The sequence below is a fragment of the Biomphalaria glabrata genome, chromosome 7 (assembly GCF_947242115.1).
Source record: "Biomphalaria glabrata chromosome 7, xgBioGlab47.1, whole genome shotgun sequence".
Taxonomy (NCBI): Eukaryota; Metazoa; Mollusca; class Gastropoda; family Planorbidae; genus Biomphalaria; species Biomphalaria glabrata.
Window position 1 is genome coordinate 11,316,753 of NC_074717.1, and position 21,055 is coordinate 11,337,807.

General features: G+C 34.8%; 2 protein-coding genes across 4 annotated transcripts in view; one reads left to right on the plus strand and one right to left on the minus strand.

Annotated features, from left to right (window-relative positions):
* LOC106056901 (uncharacterized) overlaps positions 1 to 10,787 on the plus strand; it is a 27,749-nt gene extending 16,962 nt beyond the window's left edge. For both annotated transcript variants that reach the window (XM_056034464.1, XM_056034465.1), the window contains 6 exons: positions 1,133 to 1,243; positions 1,468 to 1,491; positions 3,119 to 3,207; positions 5,732 to 5,810; positions 6,614 to 6,705; positions 7,233 to 10,787. In XM_056034464.1, coding sequence (XP_055890439.1) covers positions 1,133 to 1,243; positions 1,468 to 1,491; positions 3,119 to 3,207; positions 5,732 to 5,810; positions 6,614 to 6,705; positions 7,233 to 7,415 — 578 coding nt within the window. In that variant the 3' untranslated portion in view covers positions 7,416 to 10,787. The remainder of the gene's footprint in view (positions 1 to 1,132; positions 1,244 to 1,467; positions 1,492 to 3,118; positions 3,208 to 5,731; positions 5,811 to 6,613; positions 6,706 to 7,232) is intronic.
* LOC106056894 (repressor of RNA polymerase III transcription MAF1 homolog) lies at positions 8,643 to 18,650 on the minus strand. Of its 2 annotated transcripts, none has more exons than XR_008778772.1 (7): positions 17,477 to 18,650; positions 16,435 to 16,584; positions 15,921 to 16,089; positions 12,887 to 13,011; positions 12,579 to 12,698; positions 11,622 to 11,715; positions 8,643 to 11,405 (listed from the first exon to the last, which is right to left on the minus strand). XR_008778772.1 is itself a non-coding variant. In XM_056034468.1 (7 exons), exons 1-7 carry the CDS (start codon positions 17,563 to 17,565, stop codon positions 11,390 to 11,392), a joined length of 741 nt encoding a protein of 246 aa, XP_055890443.1. In that variant the 5' UTR covers positions 17,566 to 18,649; the 3' UTR covers positions 8,643 to 11,389. The 2 variants fall into 2 exon arrangements, 1 of the variants encoding a protein (XP_055890443.1); XM_056034468.1 differs by having other exon boundaries at positions 11,622 to 11,693; positions 17,477 to 18,649.
* Positions 18,651 to 21,055: the final 2,405 nt, after the last annotated feature.

Consider the following 21,055-nt stretch of genomic DNA (forward strand, 5'->3'; position numbering starts at 1 on the left):
AAATAAAGCAATCATTGAAATATTTCAAGCATTTAAGCAGATCGATGCAATAGGTTGTGAAATACAACAGAACAACGAAACAGGTTGATGCGGGTAGACCAGTCAGGCATGTGGGGGCCATATATCCCACACTCGGGTCACGGGCCACATCAAAATATCGTCGAGGTCAATGAAGCCACGTCATAACTGATCTCTCAGCAAAATCAGTTGAACCGCATGGTCGGGGGTTGGGAAAGCGTCACAAATGTTTTCTTTGTTTTCTGTCACCCTCAGCATTTCATTCAGTGCGAGACTCGTAGTCCCTGATGCCTTTACTTTTTATTACACACCAGAACAAAAAAAAAAAAAAAAGATCAAACATCTATTTCTCTCCCTTCATGGTCTGCCATTAGATTGACAGAGAAATATGTAAATGTCAGAAATGAATACAAATACTCACGGGTTATTAAAAATAAAAATGTAGGTCACTGACATATTTGTTGGATGCACGCGATAACCTTTTTTTTTATAACGAGATGGTAGTAATAGTACCAAGAGTAGTACTCCTATCCCATAAAGTAAATAAATCTTGCAACAGTTTGTAATTAGTTTGATTAATTAATGGGCGTTAAAGGCGCCAACTGACAAGAACCCCCTGCTCATGGCGGCGCGTTAAGTCCTAAAAATTGGATTTTTTGTGTGTGCCTGTGTGTGTGTGTGCGTGTGTACGCGCGCATGTGTTTGAGATGGGGTGACAAAAAATGGGATCAACAATTATTTCTTATGGGGTAGAGCTGTGAATGGCGGTGCTTCGATCTACGAGGCAAATAAAACAACCGTCAGCAAGAACGAACAAAAAACCACTTAGAGCAAAAGCAGCCACAACCAACCCTCCTCCTGCGTTGTGTGCGGTCAGCTTTTCATAGCGAAAATTCCAAAAAAGAACTATCTTTGACTTACCGGTAATTTAAAAAAAAGAAATTGTGGTCTTGTTCAACTAAGAACGATTCTAGCACATTCTTTTTGTTGATCTGTCCTTATTGTAATAACTTTCCAATTTCTGTTCTTGACAATTGAGAAATTCCTTTTTTTTAAAGTTATAAAGTCAATTTAAAAATAAAATGAACATCTACACTTTGTTTTGTCATCTAAGTTACAAGACTGACTTTGGTTGCTACTGTAGAAGTCCTGTCTAACCAACTAGAGACTGTCAATGCAACATTATCTGCTTTGGAGAACAAACTCGCTCTCTTGGAAACCCAGGGTGAGTTGGGTTGCTACTTGCTGTATGCAGTCAAAATGATAGGAAACATGACTCTGAATTAGCAAAAAGTCATTTGTTTTGACCGATAGATATATAATTTAAATGTAAATAAAATACATACCCTCTATCTCCGAGAGCAAGTATTGAATTAATATTTGAAATTAGATGAAAGAAATATTGTAACTTTCTCTCGTTCACACATTGTTTTAAATGTATCCAAACAGAAAACAAAACAAGTTCCGAGCCAGGTAGGTTGACATGTGTTCGTGCATGTGTGTGCGTGTGAAAGAGAGTGAGTGTATTTGAAATGAGACGTTTTAACAAGGTACTAGTTACCCGAAAGTAAAACAAAAAATTCCATCTACTAAACATTAAGATTTTCTGATTGCTGAAAACTCCCTTACTTAGCCAGAGTCTGCCAGAGTTGGAAGTTTGGTTTTATTACACTGTCTACATGCACAGGGAAGGGGATAACCGTCTGGTCAGGGCCGGTAGTGTTTTTGGACGCCTCAAAGCGAGAGTATGGCGGAATACATTACTCCGTCTGCCTATAAAAATAAGTGTTGGCCAAGCAATGGTTCTGTCAACATGGATACTATACAGAAAGCAGCTTTGACTTTTTGAAAATTTTCACCAAAGATGTCTGCGCTCCATCGTGGACATACGATGGCAAGACCGCACAGGAAACGGAAACGCTTTAAAGACCAGCTTAGGTGCCTCTTGCTTTAACTGACCGAAGAAAGCACCTGGCAGCGGGCGGGTTCCGAACAAGACAGCTGGAGGTTTCCTAAAAGGCCGTGAGATATAAATTCGAGACCAAAAGAAAATCCACTACCGATGACACACATAGACTGCGAAAAGATAATATAATTAGACCACCGCCGGACAACGGTTATGTCTGCGCTGGATGCGGCAAATTAGCTAGGTCGCAGCTGGGAAATACAGTAGGCCTACTCCTCATTAAATTTTCGGACTTGAAGAAAAGCCTTGTTATACTAATATAGGTTGGGGAGTAGTAATCTCTGATTACAGTTATGTAGGCCTATAATGAGCGACTCTCACCTTAACTTTACGATTACAAATAGATAGCCTAACCAATTAACCTACAAAATGTACTATTCCTTAAGTTAAGATTTTTAAACAATATTCGTGTCCTATCTTGTATTTCATTCACTATATTTTGGGGGAGGTAGGGAGGGTCGCGTGGTGGCTGAGGGGTAAAGAACTTGCCTTCCGAGTGGTCTCAAATTCGAATCTGAGTGAAGATATGGTTTTTAAATTTCGGATTTTTAAGACGCCCCTGAGTCCACACAACTCTAATGGGTACCTGACATAAGTTGGTGAAAGTAAAAGCGGTTGGTCGTTGTGCTGGTCACATAACACTCTCGTTAAACGTCGCAATAAAAACAGATGACTTTTAGATCTTCTACCCTATATCAAACTTAAATACCAAACACCAATTTATATCAAAGTGCTTCTCCAGTCTTGTACTGTCTTGGCGTCCTTGGTAACCAAGTTATTTAAATGTGATTATGAAATAAGATCATATTATATAACGCCTAAATATAGTTTACAACTAGGACTCAAAATAACATTAAATTGGACGCATTCTTAATCTTTCGTCTCAAGACAAGCATTGTTTTTATTGTTATAATATATAGTTAATAGACGTATACATAAAGTTTTCTTTAAAGAAGCTAAATCTATTTGTGTGTGTGTGTGTGTAAACAAATAATTTAAAAAATGATATTGTATTGTATGTATATACAAGTTTTTTAAAAGAGCTAAAACTATTTGTGTGTGTGTGTAAATAAATAATTTTAAAAAATGATATTTTATTGTATGTATATACAAATCGAAGACTGTCTCTCCCAGCTCAAGACCTGGCCAGTTATTTCACATCCTTAACTTCAAGTTACTTCCTGTTCAAAGGCTCCGAGAACACAGATAGTTACAAAGCCCAGGTAAAAAGATCAATTGCTCCCAAGTTTACTAGTTCCAGTCATTGTGAGACTATTATCTTAGTTTGAAACCACAGTAGAGCACGCGCTTTATGTGACATTGTATTATGTAATGACTACTTTATTATTCGTAGAAAAACCCACCTCGGTTTCACAACAGTATTAATGGACATTTTCATACCTGAATAAAAACTATAAATAGCAAGTTTTTATTGGTGTATTCGGTGTACAAAATAAAGGACGTTTAAATAGGCTAGGTTTTTTTCTAAGGTTTATGATAATTTTCGTGCACAGATTTAGAACTGCAGAATCAATTTTTCTAGAAATTTCTAGCAGAAAATAATTTCAATATGGAGGAAGCATTAGACTTTTCCCTCTATAACATCAAACTTATTTGAAAAAAAAATAGCAGTAATGAGAGAGATTTGATACGAACTATCATGCATTGAAATGTTAAAATTATAGCTATTATTTACTAAAAAATATTGCAAAATCTTGGATCAGTTCGGTCAAGGTAAGGACAGTTCGTTCGGTTCGTACCGATCAGTTTTAAAGTTCGGGTTCGGTTCGGTCGTGAGGTTCGAATTAGGTTTGTTGTTTGGTTCGGGTTCGTTTCGTTTCCCATCTATAGCTCATACCACTGAAACTTTCTCTGGCTTTAACAATACTTCAGAAGGTCTTCAAAAAGAACTCCCCGCACCTATCTTAGACAAATATCTTAATTTGTTGCATGTTTCGAAAATTAAATCAAATGTCTATGTCTCCCATATATCACTGAAGATGTGTAGCATGCGTACAACCATCATGGATCGTACACGTGTAAACACTGACATGACTAAGACGATTCTATGCGATGAGCTTTGATAAAGAAATGCCAACATAGGCAATTTAGAGAGGCTAAGCTATGAGTAGGAATGTCTTGGAATTGAAACAAAAGTACGTGTCTACTTTTAAAAAGAGGCGCGGTGACTGAGTGGTAAAGCGCCTGGCTCCCGAACTGAGGGTTCAAATCCTGATTTTTAATTTTAGGATCTTTATGGCGCCTCTGAGTTTATTCAGCTTTAATTGGTAGGCCTACCTGACATTAGTTGGGGAAAAGTAAAGGCGGTTGGTCATTGCGCTTGCCACATGACATCCTCCTTAACCGTTGATGACGGTTATGATGACCTTTGCATCACCTGCCTTTAGATTGTTATGTCTGTAAGGGAGGACTTTACTTTTAATTATTACTAAAAAAAACTGGATTAAAAATATATTCGTCACATACTGTGCTTTGTCGAAGGGTAGGCCCAGATGACTAATAAAATCCTTCCAGTAGGGTCTATATAATCATGAAAAATATCAGACATGTTAATATATTTATGGATTTACATAAATATAGGACGACCCATTAGCCGAGGACAAAGATTGGGGTAGTTTGGCCCAGATTTGTGAAATTCGAATAAAACTGTTAACGTAACAACAAGACCATCACTGTTTCTAAACAATCGATCAATCCTAAATTAATGGTAACTACTCTATTGGATGCACAATTAAATTACTTTGCGATTTGTTTTTCACGCAGTTCTACATTTTATCACTCGGTTTCCAAATCAAGGCCCCCAGTCCAGGTATGAGACTTCATGGCTACTCGACATTAGTTGACGAAAGTAAATGCGGTTGGACCTGTGGTCTTTGTGTCGGCTACATAACACCGCCATTAAACGTGGACCACGAAAAACAAACGACAACTAGCTTTCCAAAACTGTTGGGTATTACTTCACCTTTGCCTCGGTGAAAGATTAGAGGCTTCATATTATATATATTTTTTTGTTAATTAATGAAACTTTGTATATGGCTCCTTTTGTCTCGAAAGGCAATGGATGCGCCAAGTTGGACTTATAACCCGTAACTGTTGTCTCCCGTGTTGTTTTAGCCGCTTTGCAGCAGCACCAGAGTTTTCTCTCCGGGGCGCATTCCTGGGCCTTGGATAAAGGGGTCATGGGTGGCCCATGCGTCATGATCCCTCTCTCGACCTTGCTGATGTGATCCAAAGGAACGCATCGCATTACATTTGGCACCAACTCAGTTGCAGAAGCTGCCGGAGGGAATTTCGTAGCTGATACTCCCAACGCCTAAGGGGCTTCACTCCTGATTTCTCCTCGAGGTTGTCTCCTGAAGCCTCAGTACCGCAAGGCAGCGGGGGTTTGAAGTCAGAGTACCCCTCTCCTAGATGAACTGCCTTACTAGGCTGACGAGCTCCCGGTTTTGTGGTGCCAGGTATCCGCCTTCACCCCTTCACCTGTTAGTAAGAGCAGTTTCGCCGGGCTTAATATCTAAACCACACGAGCAGGCCAGGTGCTGGACTTAGTTGTCAGAGGCTATTTGAGACGCATGCCATTAGGAGTACTTTATAGACAATGGGAGCTTAACCCCATTGACACCCCTGGCCATGACAACCTTTGAAACCTGAAACTTTGTATTAATATGCGAATTAACTGCTAGTCTTCTTCTAATCATCTCTTATATAAGCGTCTATCTTTAACAGGCAGTGTGCGAGTCTAAACAGCTTTATTTGACAGAGATTGGAGACCAAGCTGAATTCAACGTTATAGAAATGGAAATAGGTAAGTGGTACTCTAATAGATTTACATAGGTAAGTGGTACTCTAATAGATTTACATAGGTAAGTGGTACTCTAATAGATTTACATAGGTAAGTGGTACTCTATTAGATTTACATAGGTAAGTGGTACTCTAATAGATTTACATAGGTAAGTGGTACTTTAATAGATTTACATAGGTAAGTGGTACTCTAATAGATTTACATAGGTAAGTGGTACTCTAATAGATTTACATGGCCTATTCTAGAACGTCATCGTTGTAATGGTGTGATATACCGGTATACAATGTGTAGGTTTGACCGCTTAGAATGTAAATCAGTTGGCCAGTAGACACATTCAAGAGAAAGGTAACGAGCAAGGAAATGATTGATGATTGGAATCAGAGGGACGAGATCATTGTGGTTTGGGTCACTCGAAGTATCACCCCACACACACACACTACCTGGAGAGTCAGACTTATACAGTTAATTCCTTTATATTCCTATTATGTGACCGCCAAATTCCAATGTGGGCTGGCCGGATTTTCTAACACCCACCCCACCTCAGTATGGAAGGGCTTGGCGCTTTTTCAGACTGGGCTAGTTCCTAGTGGCCTATGATGACTCCTCACCCCTGATCTCGGAGACTGTTGCATTGAACGAGTTAGTTTCCAATATACCGAGGTAATATTTTTGGGGACAGTTTAGCACCAGACTATCTACTTCCACCCCCACCCCCCTCGACATATAAAAAGTGACAAGGAAAGAACAAATTAAATGAAGTCATTTTCAAGAAACCCATGTGTAATGTATTGCCATTTCTTTTCCAGCTCCTTTTGTTGTCGATGATTGGCTTGTGATCATCGCTGGCAAACGAAGATCAGGAAGAAACGAATGGGTTTGGCAGAATAGTGGCTCTAATGTAAGGAAGCTATTAAGATGGATGTATGTGCAATTTAGTGTTAAATAAGACAGATGTCTTCAGTTGTATTTGAATAGTTAGATACGTTAACTAAAAGCTGAACGTCCATTATAGTTTTATAGCTACGCCTATCTTAACAAACAAATCAATTAATCTGGTCACCAAGATGTACATCCTCAATAAAACAACTCCCAATGGCCACCTACGCTTGCGAGATGTGGAAATCATGCAAACAGGTTGAAAAGAGACTATACGTGGCTCGGCTGCGATGTCTAAGAAAGATCCCAAGTATAATATACAGAGATATCCAATAGAGAAATCATTTCCAGCAAAGGCATTCGCCTCCTAAGTGGTGACCGAGCTCTGTGAACACTGCCCGCCCAATACACCGAGTGGCGCGGGAAGACCGAAATCCAAGTCTTAGGCCCACGTGACATTATAATACTTTCTCTTAAAATAACGGAATTGTATTTATCAGTTATCCATATTATTGGATTTACTTATAATTGTTTATTCTTCACTGACAGGTCACATACTTTTCATGGGCGGCTGGAGAACCATTTCAACCTAATCAAGACAACGACTGCCTGGCCATCACAACTGTCGGTGGTGTTGCTAGCATGGTGTCCATCCCTTGCTATGTGGAGAGAGGTCGATTCTTTTTCTTGTGTGAAAAGGAACTTCCACTAGCCTCCTTCAGAAATGCATGAACCACAGCAGCTATAAATAATGTATTTCACCCTTGACCTATATCTACTCGTAGTGTTTAAGACTGAGAACAAAATGTAGTAGTTTTGTATAGTTTATACAACAGCGATGATATAAGATAATAGTATATAGTAGAATTAAGTCTTATACCTTATCTTATAAAACTAAGGTGACCCATCGACACAATGTAAATAGATTGAGTGTACATCTCAAAACAATTTTTGTACAGGCATAACAATCCACAGATGAGTAGCCCATTTCTCTCTTGACCAATGCTTACAATAACAGCGTCTGGCCAGCACAAAGTATATTTCATGCAGACGATGCAGTTGTTGTTTTTTAACTTTTATTTGTATATCCTTATGCAGGCAATGACACCATTAACCACGTCATAAACACACACTTGCTTGATAGTCCATAGAACAGAAACACATTCTAAATACTGCAGGAGAGAATTGTAAATAAAGGACAACTCTGTACAATAATAAACTGAGTAAACATTGTGTTACCATGGTGTGTGTGTGTGTGTGTGTTAAGTGCTCCAACTATTTCTAGAAAAAAGTAACCAGAGAACAAATTGCGTGTAAAGCAAACTCAAGCTGAAGACCCAACCATATTAAAAGAACCCAAATTTCACTACTGACAAGCCATCTGTATTGTAACTATATAAATATCAAATCTAATTCTTACATTTGTTAGTAAATGTTTCGGATGTTCCTTCAGAGTTGAAGATAATCTACTTCCTAGTCCAAACCCGCCTGAAGGAAGATGACAGCGGGCAGGGTATGAACACTTGGACAATTGAGACAACCAAACGACAGTCCAGTGTGCCTACCAGTGTGCCTACTGCAAGACCAGGCAGCCATGATGTGTAAATCTGCAATTAAAGGAAGTTCTCAAATCTGCCCATCAAGACACTACCCAGAACCATCAACATGATCGACCAACACCATGTAAAACAAAACAACACAAATTTGATAAGCAGAAATAAACCCCTGTTTAGGTTGACAACCTGAGAAAATGTATGCTGAACTTGTGTGACATAATGAGGGGGGGGGGGGGGAAGACAAACCGCCAATGGAATCGATATCAAAGAGTCTTATAACTGACCACCATCCCTCCAAATGCCAGTACTTGCAACAAATGATTTATGAAATCAATCAGTAAATCAGAAATCAATCAAAACTTTTGGCAGTTACTATTCATAAAGTCCAAAAACAAAAAACACATCCATCTCAAATATTTTATTTACATTTTAGTACAAAAAAAAATTCCCAACTTAACTGGAAAAGAAAAATAGTCTTAACAGAATTTTATGTTCACATCAGATAGTTAACCAATTCTTGTTTCTGTAACAAGTTTTCCAAAATAAAAACAAACTTTAATGAACACTTCAAAACTAGATTTTGTGTCCAGTGAGCTAAGAGTTAACAAATGGTTCAAATCAATGGGCTTTGTACAGTTCTCACCATCCTATGGCAGCAAATGGAAAATGAGAGTTTAAATACTGAATATTCTCACAAGCATAAATCATTACAACAAAAAATATTTTCTATAAACTTAAACAAAAGATCAATATATATAACATATAATATGTGCAATACTGCCACACAAATTATAGGTAGAAGTATATAATAGTAATAAATGAATAAACTATTGAACAGATTAAATCTTTGAAAAAAAAGGAACAAAAAATGGCATGCACGTGTTTTATACAAGGAGAAAAAGGATAATAACAAGCTAATACAGTAAGAATAGTTTTTTAGTATAGCGTGGACACACAAAATATATACATAATTACAATCTCAAATTAGACAAAAATGGCAAAAAAATTTTAATTTGAACAAATAGCCAAATATTACTATAAAGAGTGTGTTGAAAATGAAAACAAAAATTAATTTGGAAAATAGAATTCTATGAAACAAACAAACACTCTCTTCTCTAATTTGTGAAGCAAAAATAATGTATATACCAGTGGTAAAAATGTATCCCACATGGTAACCATACAAATGGCTAGACACGCAATAGACTATGTCCAACAGAAATTAAATCTGAGAAAACAAAACAACACTATGATAATGAGAGTTATGGACAGAGAGTATTCATTGTTATGTACTTGAACAATGTTAGTAAGTACAATGTAAGGGCTTAGGGTTTATACACTTCTTTAGTTAGAAAATAATTTCCATTAATATCTAGTACATAAGTCAATGGAAAGACAGAAAATTCAAAGACTTCATTAAAAAGAGAAATTTTACTGGTGATAGACTTTTAGAAAATTATATTTGTCAATTTTAAGAAAGGGAGCATGGTGGCTCTCCATTTTGAGCTTTGGAATCTTCATGACACCCAACTCTAATGGATAGCTGACATATTGGTGAAGTAGAGTCATTGTGCTGCCCACATGACACCCTAGTTAACCATCAGCCACAGAAGAGGAAAAGATAACCATGTCTGAAAGGAGTATTATTCTTATTAATTTAACAAAAAAATATGAATTGTATAAAATAAACTGACAACCAAAGAAAAAAAAAAAATCAGGGCAAAGAAAACCATTTCTGTTAGAAAATTCAGCTGCTAAGACATTCCTCTATTATGTTTTCCTCTGCCAGAACGTACAGTTTTGATTATGAGGCATACTAAGAAATTGTTCCCAATCCTGCTCAACCAAATGACTATTCTAAGTAGCAGGTATGTCATGGTATATAAAGCCACTTATTTGGAACCAACTGCAGGTCAAATACAAAATAAAATCTACCAAACTGATTGTCATCCCACATTTCTTTAATTATGGAAATAATATGGAAAGTAATCATAAAAAACCAGACAAGGAAAAATTATAAATGCAGTACCCCAATTTTTTTTTTTATTTCATTATAATTTACTATTAATTAGTAGAAGGTATAATGTATAGTTGAAAACTTTTCTACACTTTTCAAACATTATTTATAAGGCCACTAGGCCTAGCTGCCATGCATGGGCTAAACTACTAACACTAGTCATTAAATCAATAACAAACACAGTCCCATCATATATATCATTGAAAACTGTCTTAGTATTATAGAAAGTGTCTTATTTTAGTATTAAGTCCTGTCATAGCATCATTGAAAACTGCAATTGTATCATTGTAATTCAATGTGCTCAGCTCTTCTGAAAAATATTCTTTTCAATCTTTATAGCATTTAGTGCAATACTATTTCTGATCTGTGTATGAAATAACTTGTTCTTAGATTGATGTCTCAGACTTGTATGGCCCTAAAAGGCTTAGATGTATAGAAAGTGGCATGTGCATGCAGGTCTTACAACCTAACACAACACAGTAACAGAAGTAGATGTCTGTTATTGAGGGCTTGATGATCTAGCATAAATGCTAATCATCCCAATTCCAATAAAGCATCATAAAATTAAAAAAAAAAAGATCTTTTAGAAAAAATAAGATAGACTAACCTGATAACCTTTTTTTTTTTTACAACTCACTGACCATTAAAACATATAAATCAAATTGCTATTGTTGGATATGCAGGTAAAAATTTTGATAATCCTTAAAACTCAGAAACCAACAAATAGATGACAAAATCAGTTCAGTTTTTCCTCTAAATTGCTACAAAGCTAATCATCTTGTAGCAATGAGGCTGTCATCAAAAAAACTTTGAACTCAAATTATATTTACATTGTCAAAGTGGGAAAAAAAAAATAATTTCTGAAATAACATTTCCAAAAAAAATATTTTTTGAACAGGAAAAGCTTAGTAAAGAAAAACTAAATTATAGCATAGAGCAGTTTCAATGTCTTTTTATTTCATTGACATTGAACACATTAACAAACAAGTGCAGTTATAAATGAATTAAAATATAAGTCATATAAAGTACTTGTCATTTTTCTTGATGCAGATTGTATATTGGAAATGATAAAGTGGGCTTGTTTATTTATTTATTTTTTCAATTCTTTTTTTTTTTCATGATATAACAGTGATGACTTATGGACTTCCATCTCTGAAATGTTGATAAAATGAAAAATATATTAAGCGAGTAAATATTTTCACTTAGCAGCCAGAGAGTGTGCACATAATGAACAATTTTATCCAACTTATAATTACAAAGAAGCGGTGATAGAAATATCAGAATTTGAAGTTAACTTTAAATGATATAATGATTAATGCTTTACTGAGAAACAAAACAAAAAAAAACCAAAAATATACAACTACTTACGTTGTGAACATAAGTTCATCAGTGGTGTCCATACTCATGTCCACACCATTCTCATAGTCAGCCAGATCATTTCTGGGGAGAATCAGTTTTAAGTCTACATCAACAAAATGTGTATTTTCAAATCTGCTACACAAGTAGACAGTAAGCTTTGCTAAATCACTTAAAGGATTTTATTGAAATATTTCATTTCAAACTGACCAAAGGTAAAAATTCCTCAAAAATGAAAGTATGTTCTGTTGGTACAAAGAAGTGATTTAGCAAACTAAAACACAAACAAAAAAACAACATATTTGTATCGGGATGTAATTTTTCTAAAAATATTGTTTTCATCAGAAGAGGCACTAAAAAAAAACCTAACAAACTAAAATATTTGACATTCAATGTTGATTGGAAATGTTCTAGGAAGAGCATACATTCTTCAAGACATTATAACAATTACAAATTTCTAACTAAAACTCCAATATCAATTGTTTCCGCCTAACAACTTTTGTTGGACAAAAAAGGTGGTATAAAAGAAAAGTATGTAACACAAATTTACTGGCGTCTCTGCAAACTCTTTTGAACCACCATAATAATATGTCTACCAGTTAAAATTAAGAATGATCTCACTTACATGCCCTATTAAAAATCTTTTAAAAAAAAATCATGCATATGTACATTGTTAATTTTCAAAAAGCAACCTTTTAGAAGATCAGAAGTAGCTATGGCATAAATTGTAAGCATGATAAAGTTAAAATTAGATTTTCTATAGCTCCTTTTGCTTTTGAAATACTTCTCAGACAGACAACACAAACAGATCAGCATCTTTTCTTAACCCTAACCCTGAACTGAAAAAAACAAAAAAAAAAGTTATCGTCAGGAAAAAGCTGAAAACCTAATGATGAGCACATCTTCACTATAAGGACTAATGAAGTGATGAGCACATCTTCACTATAATGACTAATGAAGTCTATTTACCTTGTGGCCCTGCAGGAAAAGAAAACAATTCTCTTCAGTTTGACATTGTAGAAGAAATAGTTAAAGGACCAGATGCAGCCATCTTCACTAAATGGATCAGATGAAAGATCTGGATTGTAGCTGCAAACAAGGCAACATCTTTATTGGAATCAGTTCCAGTTAAATATAAACAGCTTCATTACAATCTTTTAACATCAAAAACATATTGATCATGCTAAATTATGTCATACCTATTTTAAAACATTGATAAAGCTAATCCAAACTTAAAGCTATTACATTAGTTTTGCACTTAAAAGAAAGATTTTTACCTATAGATATAGCAATCCTTTAAACATATTTCCTCATCAACAGCAGACCACAGTTGTTGCCTGAAAGCACCGAATCTATCTCCAGCAGCAGCAAAAAGTGAAGAGTTAATATTCTGTTCAACCCACTGAAAAAAAAAAAAATTATCTTGTCATATTTATAACATTATGAATCAAAATGTATACAATTATAATTATATTTGTATGCGATTGAACATTAGCGTATACATCATGTAGGACATTAATACAAGCTATAAAAATTTAAAAAAAAAAAAGACAATTTAAAAAATATTACAAGATCCCATTTTAAATAAAAAATGTTAATAGTTATTAAATTAAACAGTGTAATGGATGGCAGCCTGGTGGTGTAGTAAGTGCTTCGGATTATTGTCTTGATGGTTCCTGGTTCGAACCCTGCCTGCCGCCTTCCTAAATGTTCTGTGGGAGGTTTAAGGTAGGATGCAACAACCTTCATTTTTAAAGGAACATCCCAAACATGTAAACCAAAACAAAATTATCTACTTTAATGAACTGCAATGTAAATCACATTAGAGAATTTCAATCTTGAATGGAAAATGTCTACAAGCAATTTTGAAATCAGTATCAGTAATTTTTAAAGTTATCAAAATAATGTTAACAAGGGACTTTTGTAAATGTGGTGTAAACTGCTTAATAAAATGAAATTCATTAACTTTCCATCAAAGCCAAATGAAATACAAAATTGATAGTATCTGTCATCAGCCAGTAAATGATAATTCTATGATGCCTGAACTTACAAAATTATTGTTGACCACCCTAAAGCCTACAGTAGTATGTCTATCCTAAATAATACAACCAAAATACAGAGAAAGAGTCCTCTCTAGGGATTATTAATTTTGATTGTTTTACCAGTATTATTAGACTGCAGACATGTTCCCAGGAACATTAGTTTGAAGAAACTAAAAAATGTTATCTAGTAAAGATATTTAGCACTTGATTTATAAAATGTAAACAGTTGAATGATCTATGTATTTGTAAATATAGAATTCATGATAAAGAGCTTTTTTTTGGATTGCAAAAAGTCTTAAATGTCAGTCATCAGTTTTTGTATGTTATAAGTTAGCATTTATTTAAATGTGTACAGGCTACATGTTAGCATTTAGCATTTAACAGGTTAACATTTATCTAAATGTGTATACCTGTTTTAATTTAATTGTTTGTAATGGCAACATAAAATAGTACACATAAGTTTTTTTTTCCTTGTAATTATTGGCACTAAAAGATTCCATATATAGGGTGCAAGTATTTATATTCTACTAAATATACATAATAGTTTAATTTATGAAGTGCCATTCACAAACATAATGTAAGCTCAAGATGCAATGAGAACATAACAGAAAGTATATGGGTTACATTAAGTTTAGTACAGTGGTTATCAACCTGTTTTCAATTCAGTCTTTACTTTCTAAAGTGAGGATATTTTTTTTTTCATGGAGTCCTAAATAGGTTTGAAGAAGGTACATTGCAAAACCTGGGTGGCAGTGCATTGTTAACAGAATGACTGATCTCTTAAATCTCTGTTGGAGAGATTCTAAAGTGATTGTAAAGCTTTCAAAAAAGGGCAACTTGGCAGACTGCAACAACTGGAGCGCATAACTCTCCTCTCTGTTCCAGGCAAATTTTCAGCACTGTTCTGTTGAGACGGCTTCAACAGTCTGTAGATGAGAGGCTAAGTGAAGAGAAAGCAGGCTTCCGAAGAGGCAGATCATGTGCAGAGCAGATCTTTGTTCTACAAAATATCATAGAACAAAGTCTCGAGTACCAACAACGGCTAACGATCAGTTTCGTAGACTTTAAGAAATCGTTAGATAGTGTCCACAGAGAATAACTATGGAAAATAGTTAGAATACCCATCCCAGAATAATTCATCCAGATTCTATGACACCTATACAGTCAATCTAGTTGCTGCATTAAAACAGAAGAAGAACAACCACGTTTTTTAGCATCAAGACAGGTGTGAGACGGGTAAATCTTATCATCCTTCCTCTTCCTCCTAGCCATCGACTACATAATGAGGAGAGCAATGAATCAGACTGCCTTTGGTATTTCATGGTGTGAACAAAATCAAATGACAGACTTGGACTTCGCCGATGACGTTGCACTACTTGGGACTACAAATAATTGTATACAAGAAATGACGGAGAGCCTAGATAGAGAGGCACCCAAAATTGGCCTCCGCATAAACTTGGATAAGACAAAAAATTTCATGAGTGGGATAATAAGGCAAAGGGTGCCCCCGCCAGACTTGGTGAGTCAAAGCTTGAAGAGTTGGACAAGCATCATAACAAACGATTGGGATGCCTACCATGATGTAGCGTGCCGAATAGGAAAGGCAGGGAGCCTTTTCCAAAGGCTGCAGCCTATTTGGACAAGCCAAACCATTGGACTTGAGACAAAAATACACCTTCTCAACACAATCGTCATCCCAACAGCAACATATGCATGTGAGACATGGAAGTCATCTGTCAAAATTGAGAAAAGACTAAATGTGGCTCAACAAAAATGGCTGACACGGATTTTGGGAGTCAGTCATACAGATTGGGTCTCAAACAAAGAAAATCCTATGCTGAACTGGGAGTCGGACACTTAGTGTGGTTGTGACAGAGCGTCGCATGAGGTTTGTGTGACATGTTCTCCGACAAAATGAACTACCCATACCAAGAATTGTGATGACATGGAGGCCAATACGAGGAAAGCGCAAACATGGCCGTCCTCGTATAACTTGGCGCCACACTTTCATGGAAGACCTCAGAACAGTGGACACCAGGTGGGAGGAGGCTTCAGATATTGCCAGTGACAGATCTTTGTGGAGATAGCTTGCCGCACAATGCGTCAAACGGTGCAGGAGGACCTAAGTCTAAGTAAGTCTACATTGCAGAATAGTCAAACAACGTTTTTTTTTAAATATAATGGAAAGATAAATGAAAATGATAGTTCCTTAAAGGAGGCTGGAGCATACAAATGACATATAAACTATTTAGAGTATATAATGTCTTACATCAAGACTTGTCTCACGGCTGAACTCTGAACTTTTGGCTGTACTGAAATCATAGTCAGGGTTGAAAGATGCATTCAGAGTTGAAATTAGGTAGAAGAGGGTCTTGGTAGAAATCGTGTCACAAATCGTTCCCCCTTCTTCAAGACTGCCCACAAGTAAATTGTTGGCACTACAGAAACAAACAAAAAAATCAGCTAAATCAATTAAATGTCACTTTATAGACAAAAAGTATTGGATTCAAATAAAAGAAAATAAACTAGCTGAGTTCTCAACTACAAACCCAATACATAGTAACAAAAATATTGTTTTTAAAGTAAAAAACTTTATATTAAAGGGAGGACTATTTCTAAAAAATGCAACCAACAAAGTATATTTTACTTAAGTTGAATAAGTTACACCATTGCATTTTATTGTGAATCTACCAACCACTTATTGGTTTTGTCTGTTAATTTTTGAGTATAGTATATTAAAGTTAAACTTCAACTATAATTGAAAATAAGAATATAAGACAAACTCATTAGGGCTGGATGTGCTGTATGTATAGCCATGGGCTTGAGGTGGTGATAAGGCTTGTAGCCCTCCTGGTGCCTCACGATTTTCTTCATTCAATGTCTTGTAAAGACGTTTGTCATTGCCTGCCATTTTGCATGAGTAGCTCTCAATACTAAATGAATCATAAAAAAAAATATATTATTATATTGTTAAATTATATTCAAACAAATTTTTACTCACATCATAAGTTACAACCAACCAACAATAGACTTTTTAATAAAGATCTCTACTTAAAATTTAACTTTCTTGTACACATAGTATTATATATGGCATTTTAAACAAAAATAACAGAGGAGAACAATACTAATTATTCACTTCAAGTATGCCATTTAAAGTTTGCATAATTTTTGTTTTTTAACTTGATAAAATACTGAATTAAATGGTAAAATTGAATCTCTGCCTGACTGAGGATGTACTATATATATATATATATATATATATAAATATTACTATTATATACATATATTTTGTCCTAATTCCATGCTTTTTTTGGTTCTCTATCTGCTAAAATCTTGTGGGAGGTTTGGGCTAGGATGTAATATCTCTTCAATTCTGAAGGAAAACCCAAAACATAAAACAAAAGAAAACAATATCACTACAATATATATATATTATATTATATATGTATGAGTGTTTCTCATTCAGTTGCAGAAATGAGATGAATTCCTATTTATAAAGGAATTTGCTATGGTGGAACAATGTTAACTACAAAGAAGTTCCCCTCTCTACACACTAATGATGTACATGTACATCCAAAAGAATGACAAGTGCCAATACAATTTGGGATCAGTGGCATTGCAGGGTAGCTAAAGATATGCAATGCATTCAAAAAGATTTAGTAAAGACTAGAATAACATTGATAAAGTAAAAAAATATAAAGAGTAAAACTACAATTCCTTTAAAAAAAATTAAATATATATATATATATATATATTTATATTGTTATGGTAATTTTTATGGAGATAGATCACTAAAATTTAATAGTTAGTAATTAATCAACTTACCGGAAATCAAGATGTGTGTTGCTGTTTTCTATGTCCATAGACAATGCTGAATTAACAGCTTCAAAATTTGAATTCTCCAGTAGCTTCATTTCTTGTCAAATATGAAATTTGATCTTTGATAATGAAATTGAGCTCTAGAGATTTAATGGTTGCCAAACTAAATTTTAGATAACCAAATCTGATTTTGACCAGCGATATGGTGAAATTATTTATTTTCAATACTTGTAATATGAGGCAATATTTCAATTAGCCTCAGCAGCTGATTAGGAAAAGACAACTATATTTTTTGCTGCTGATTTGTATAAGCTCATATATCTAGTTTAATCTAAATGAAGAGAAGTTAAACTGATCTTCTATAGAGTTGTCTTGCAGTCAAATATTTTTAAAAGTATTAATATAGCCTTTGTTGCTAATACACCTTAATAGATCTGAATACTTCTTTCAAATTCCAAGCAAAAAGTAGAGATATAGATCTAGATCTATATATTGCAGATATCTATTTAAAAGTATTTATCTAAGTAGCCTATTAGATGTTAATTTTCTGACAAAATTCACAGTTCATATGTTTAATTAAATCTAAAACTGTAGATCTATATAATGGCCTGATCACCACTCAAAAATGCAGGGATATTTGGCTGAGGCATAAACTACAAGCTAAACTGCTACTTAAATTTAAAATGTTCTTAAGAAAACTTTTCGGATGAGCAAAGCAATGTCTGTGTTTAGCACAAGCTTCATTAATGTCACTGAAATGCATATCCTTTTTAATTGAATAATCCAAGAAGCATTCTGCTGTGGCCATCTCAGTCTTATCACTCAACTCAGTTTTGTTTTTTTAAGGAATCAATGTTAGTGAACAAACTCAAAATTTAACGTACGGGAGTTAGAAATCAAAATAATAACAATAACAAACAGTAATGTGAGTAACAAGGAAGTTTTCTTTAGGCTAGGAAGGGCATTCAATCGTCGACACTTTTTCTTGCCCTTTGATTTGCTTAGCAATATGGATCTACATACAATTTGAAATACAGTTAGGAAAAAAAGTAAATGATTTCAGAGAGATCAGGACTCTTAATCAATCGCACAAATATAAAATCACTTTGAAATGCACATAAACAGTTTATACTAGGTATCGTCCATTTGTAAATAACAGTCCCATGATCCTTCTTAAAAGACAAAGGGGAAAGGGTATTCCGTGGTCAATCTAAAAATAGAAATGAGCGTTATTAAAGGTTAATTTTAAGGTCACGAGTCTCTTAAGGGGAGGTATCCCTGAAAATCTTATTTTTGTTATTTCTGAAGCTAGGCTTTTGAAATTTAATTGTTATGGTAACATATAATGATATTCTAAAATAAATAATGCTAAAAAAAAAGTTTTTTGAATGATGGTTGCCATGGTAACGGCGGCCATATTGTTTATTGTATACAAATTAAAACTCTGAATTTTGTAAAAACTATTGATCAGAAATACATGAAATTGAATTAAAATATAAGAAAAAGGATCCTCTAAATTGGTACAACTTATGAATTAAAGATTTAAGTATGTTAAATTTTTTACAAATTTTTGAATTTTTAGTATTTTTTAGACCTAAAAAAACAGGATAAATATTAATTAAAAAATACTTTAAAAAAAAAAGTAAATAAAATATTGAAAACAAATCATTGTACGAGTAAAGTTAATGATGTCCTTAAGAAGTGTTTCAAATATCATCAAAATCTATCAAGTAGTTTAGGAGAAATTCCTAGTAAAGCACAATGACATGTGCAAAAACTAACATTTTGAGAAAAATGAGTTTAAAGTATAAATTTTATTAAGATTTTGTCTCATAGCCCTTACAAAAACATTAAAAAAAACATGTTTTAGACACAGATTTAAGCAATAAAAATGATTGTAATGTAAAGAAAAATGATTGATCTACTTAATCATGTTATTAGTTAAAAATCGATATCCTAGACCTAAAACTCAATTTTCTCTAGGGATAACTCCCCTTAAGGTAAAATTCAAAAGCAAGCTTAAGTTTCAGATAGCCTACGAGTGTGTTTGTGTGTCAAATTACGATTTTCCTATATAAGACCTTAACTATTCTTCGTAACTGTTAAAAATATATGGTTTACATAAAGCGTTACAATTTTTCTTAGAATTTTGAGAGTCTATATATATCTTTGGCAAAGAAAAATAGGCCTACTAGCTTATAATGGGCACAAGGTAAAAACTCTGGTTTGACCGTTATAGTTTTTCTAATCATAAAAATCTAATGATTAAATTTGGTCTGGAGGTCTAGACTCTTTATATCTTGAACAGACATGGATGGCTGCCTGGCCGTGCAGTAATCATCTTCTTTTTTTAAGTAACGTCTGTTTTTATAAGATAGGAGTCTTTGACTATTTTGACTATCGTCTTTAAAGCTGTCATATTAATAAAAGGGCAAAATCACCCTTACAAAAGTATCGATCAGCTTCAGGAATTGTCTTTAAAATCTGTTTTAAAATCAAATATGCACTTTATATTGTTACTTTTGTAGGACTAGTCAATCTTGATCAATGATCAGTTTCCGCGGAACTTAATAAGTGTTTCGAGAGGTCTGAACTACTGGGAGGCAAGGGAAACGTGGTCGAGAGGCTAAGTAGGTTTGAACTTGGCTTGGCTTGCCTATCTATGAAGGGAACTCGAGGTTCGAATTGAGTTTACTGAGCGCCTAAAGCACGTAAAACCTTCTCCCATACATGTCACCATACAGGTCAAGGATTTTTGGTTTCCTTTAAGCATAAAAGCTATAATTTAAAAAAAAAAAAAAAAAAAAAAAAGCAAAGTGTTCTGCTAACTATAGAGGGACTTCTTATGGTCCGACAGTTACGTTTGGCAGGGCAAGTATGCCTTATGGGGTACGAACGTATGCCAAAAGCAGTCTTTTTTTGTGTGAGATGAACGGTGGTCGACGTAGCAGTGGTGGCCCTGTATGGGGTACGAACGTATGCCAAAAGCAGTCTTTTTTTTTTTGTGAGCCGAAAGGTGGTCGACGTAACAGAGATGTACAACTGAAACGCTTGAAATACCAGCTTAGGTGCTAATACCTGCTGTAACTAACATCATCATCATCATCAAACTCCATTTGAGTGAGGGCGTGAGAGGCTCAAATCATTTCTTGCAAAAACCCTGGACAGAAACTCTGCTGTTTTGCGTAGTGCACACATGTCACCATACAGAATTAGAATTTTAGGTTTCCCAGACCTGTCGAGATGGATATCGGCAAGTCTGGAGCAGTCAAAAAGAATATGAGCACGGTTTCCTCTTTTTCTCACTGCTTATAGTCCGCCAGTTACCCTGGGCAGGGTACGTATCCCATATGGGGAACAAACGTATGCCAAAAGCAGTTTTTTATTTTTGGTAAGTGAAAAGCACAAAACTTAATTTCTGTAAATGACATAGAAAAGAGCACCTGATTGTAGGCGTATTCAGAACGAGACATTGGAAGGTCACTTACAGAGGCCGCGGGATACGCATTTGAGACCAAAAGAAAATCCGCTGCCGAGGGCAGACGTAGACGGCGAAAAGAAAATCTAAATCGACCACTGGCGAAC

What these genes read in the sequence shown, in the direction of transcription:
- LOC106056894 (XM_056034468.1), bottom strand. Translation starts at nt 17,565, where the DNA reads ATGAAGCTACTGGAGAATTCAAATTTTGAAGCTGTTAATTCAGCATTG. An exon ending in AGCACATCCAGCCCTAATGA is followed by an intron (nt 16,090 to 16,434) that starts GTTTGTCTTATA and finishes TTGTTTCTGTAG; the next exon opens with TGCCAACAATTTACTTGTGG. An exon ending in GCCGTGAGACAAGTCTTGAT is followed by an intron (nt 13,012 to 15,920) that starts GTAAGACATTAT and finishes TTTTTTTTTCAG; the next exon opens with TGGGTTGAACAGAATATTAA.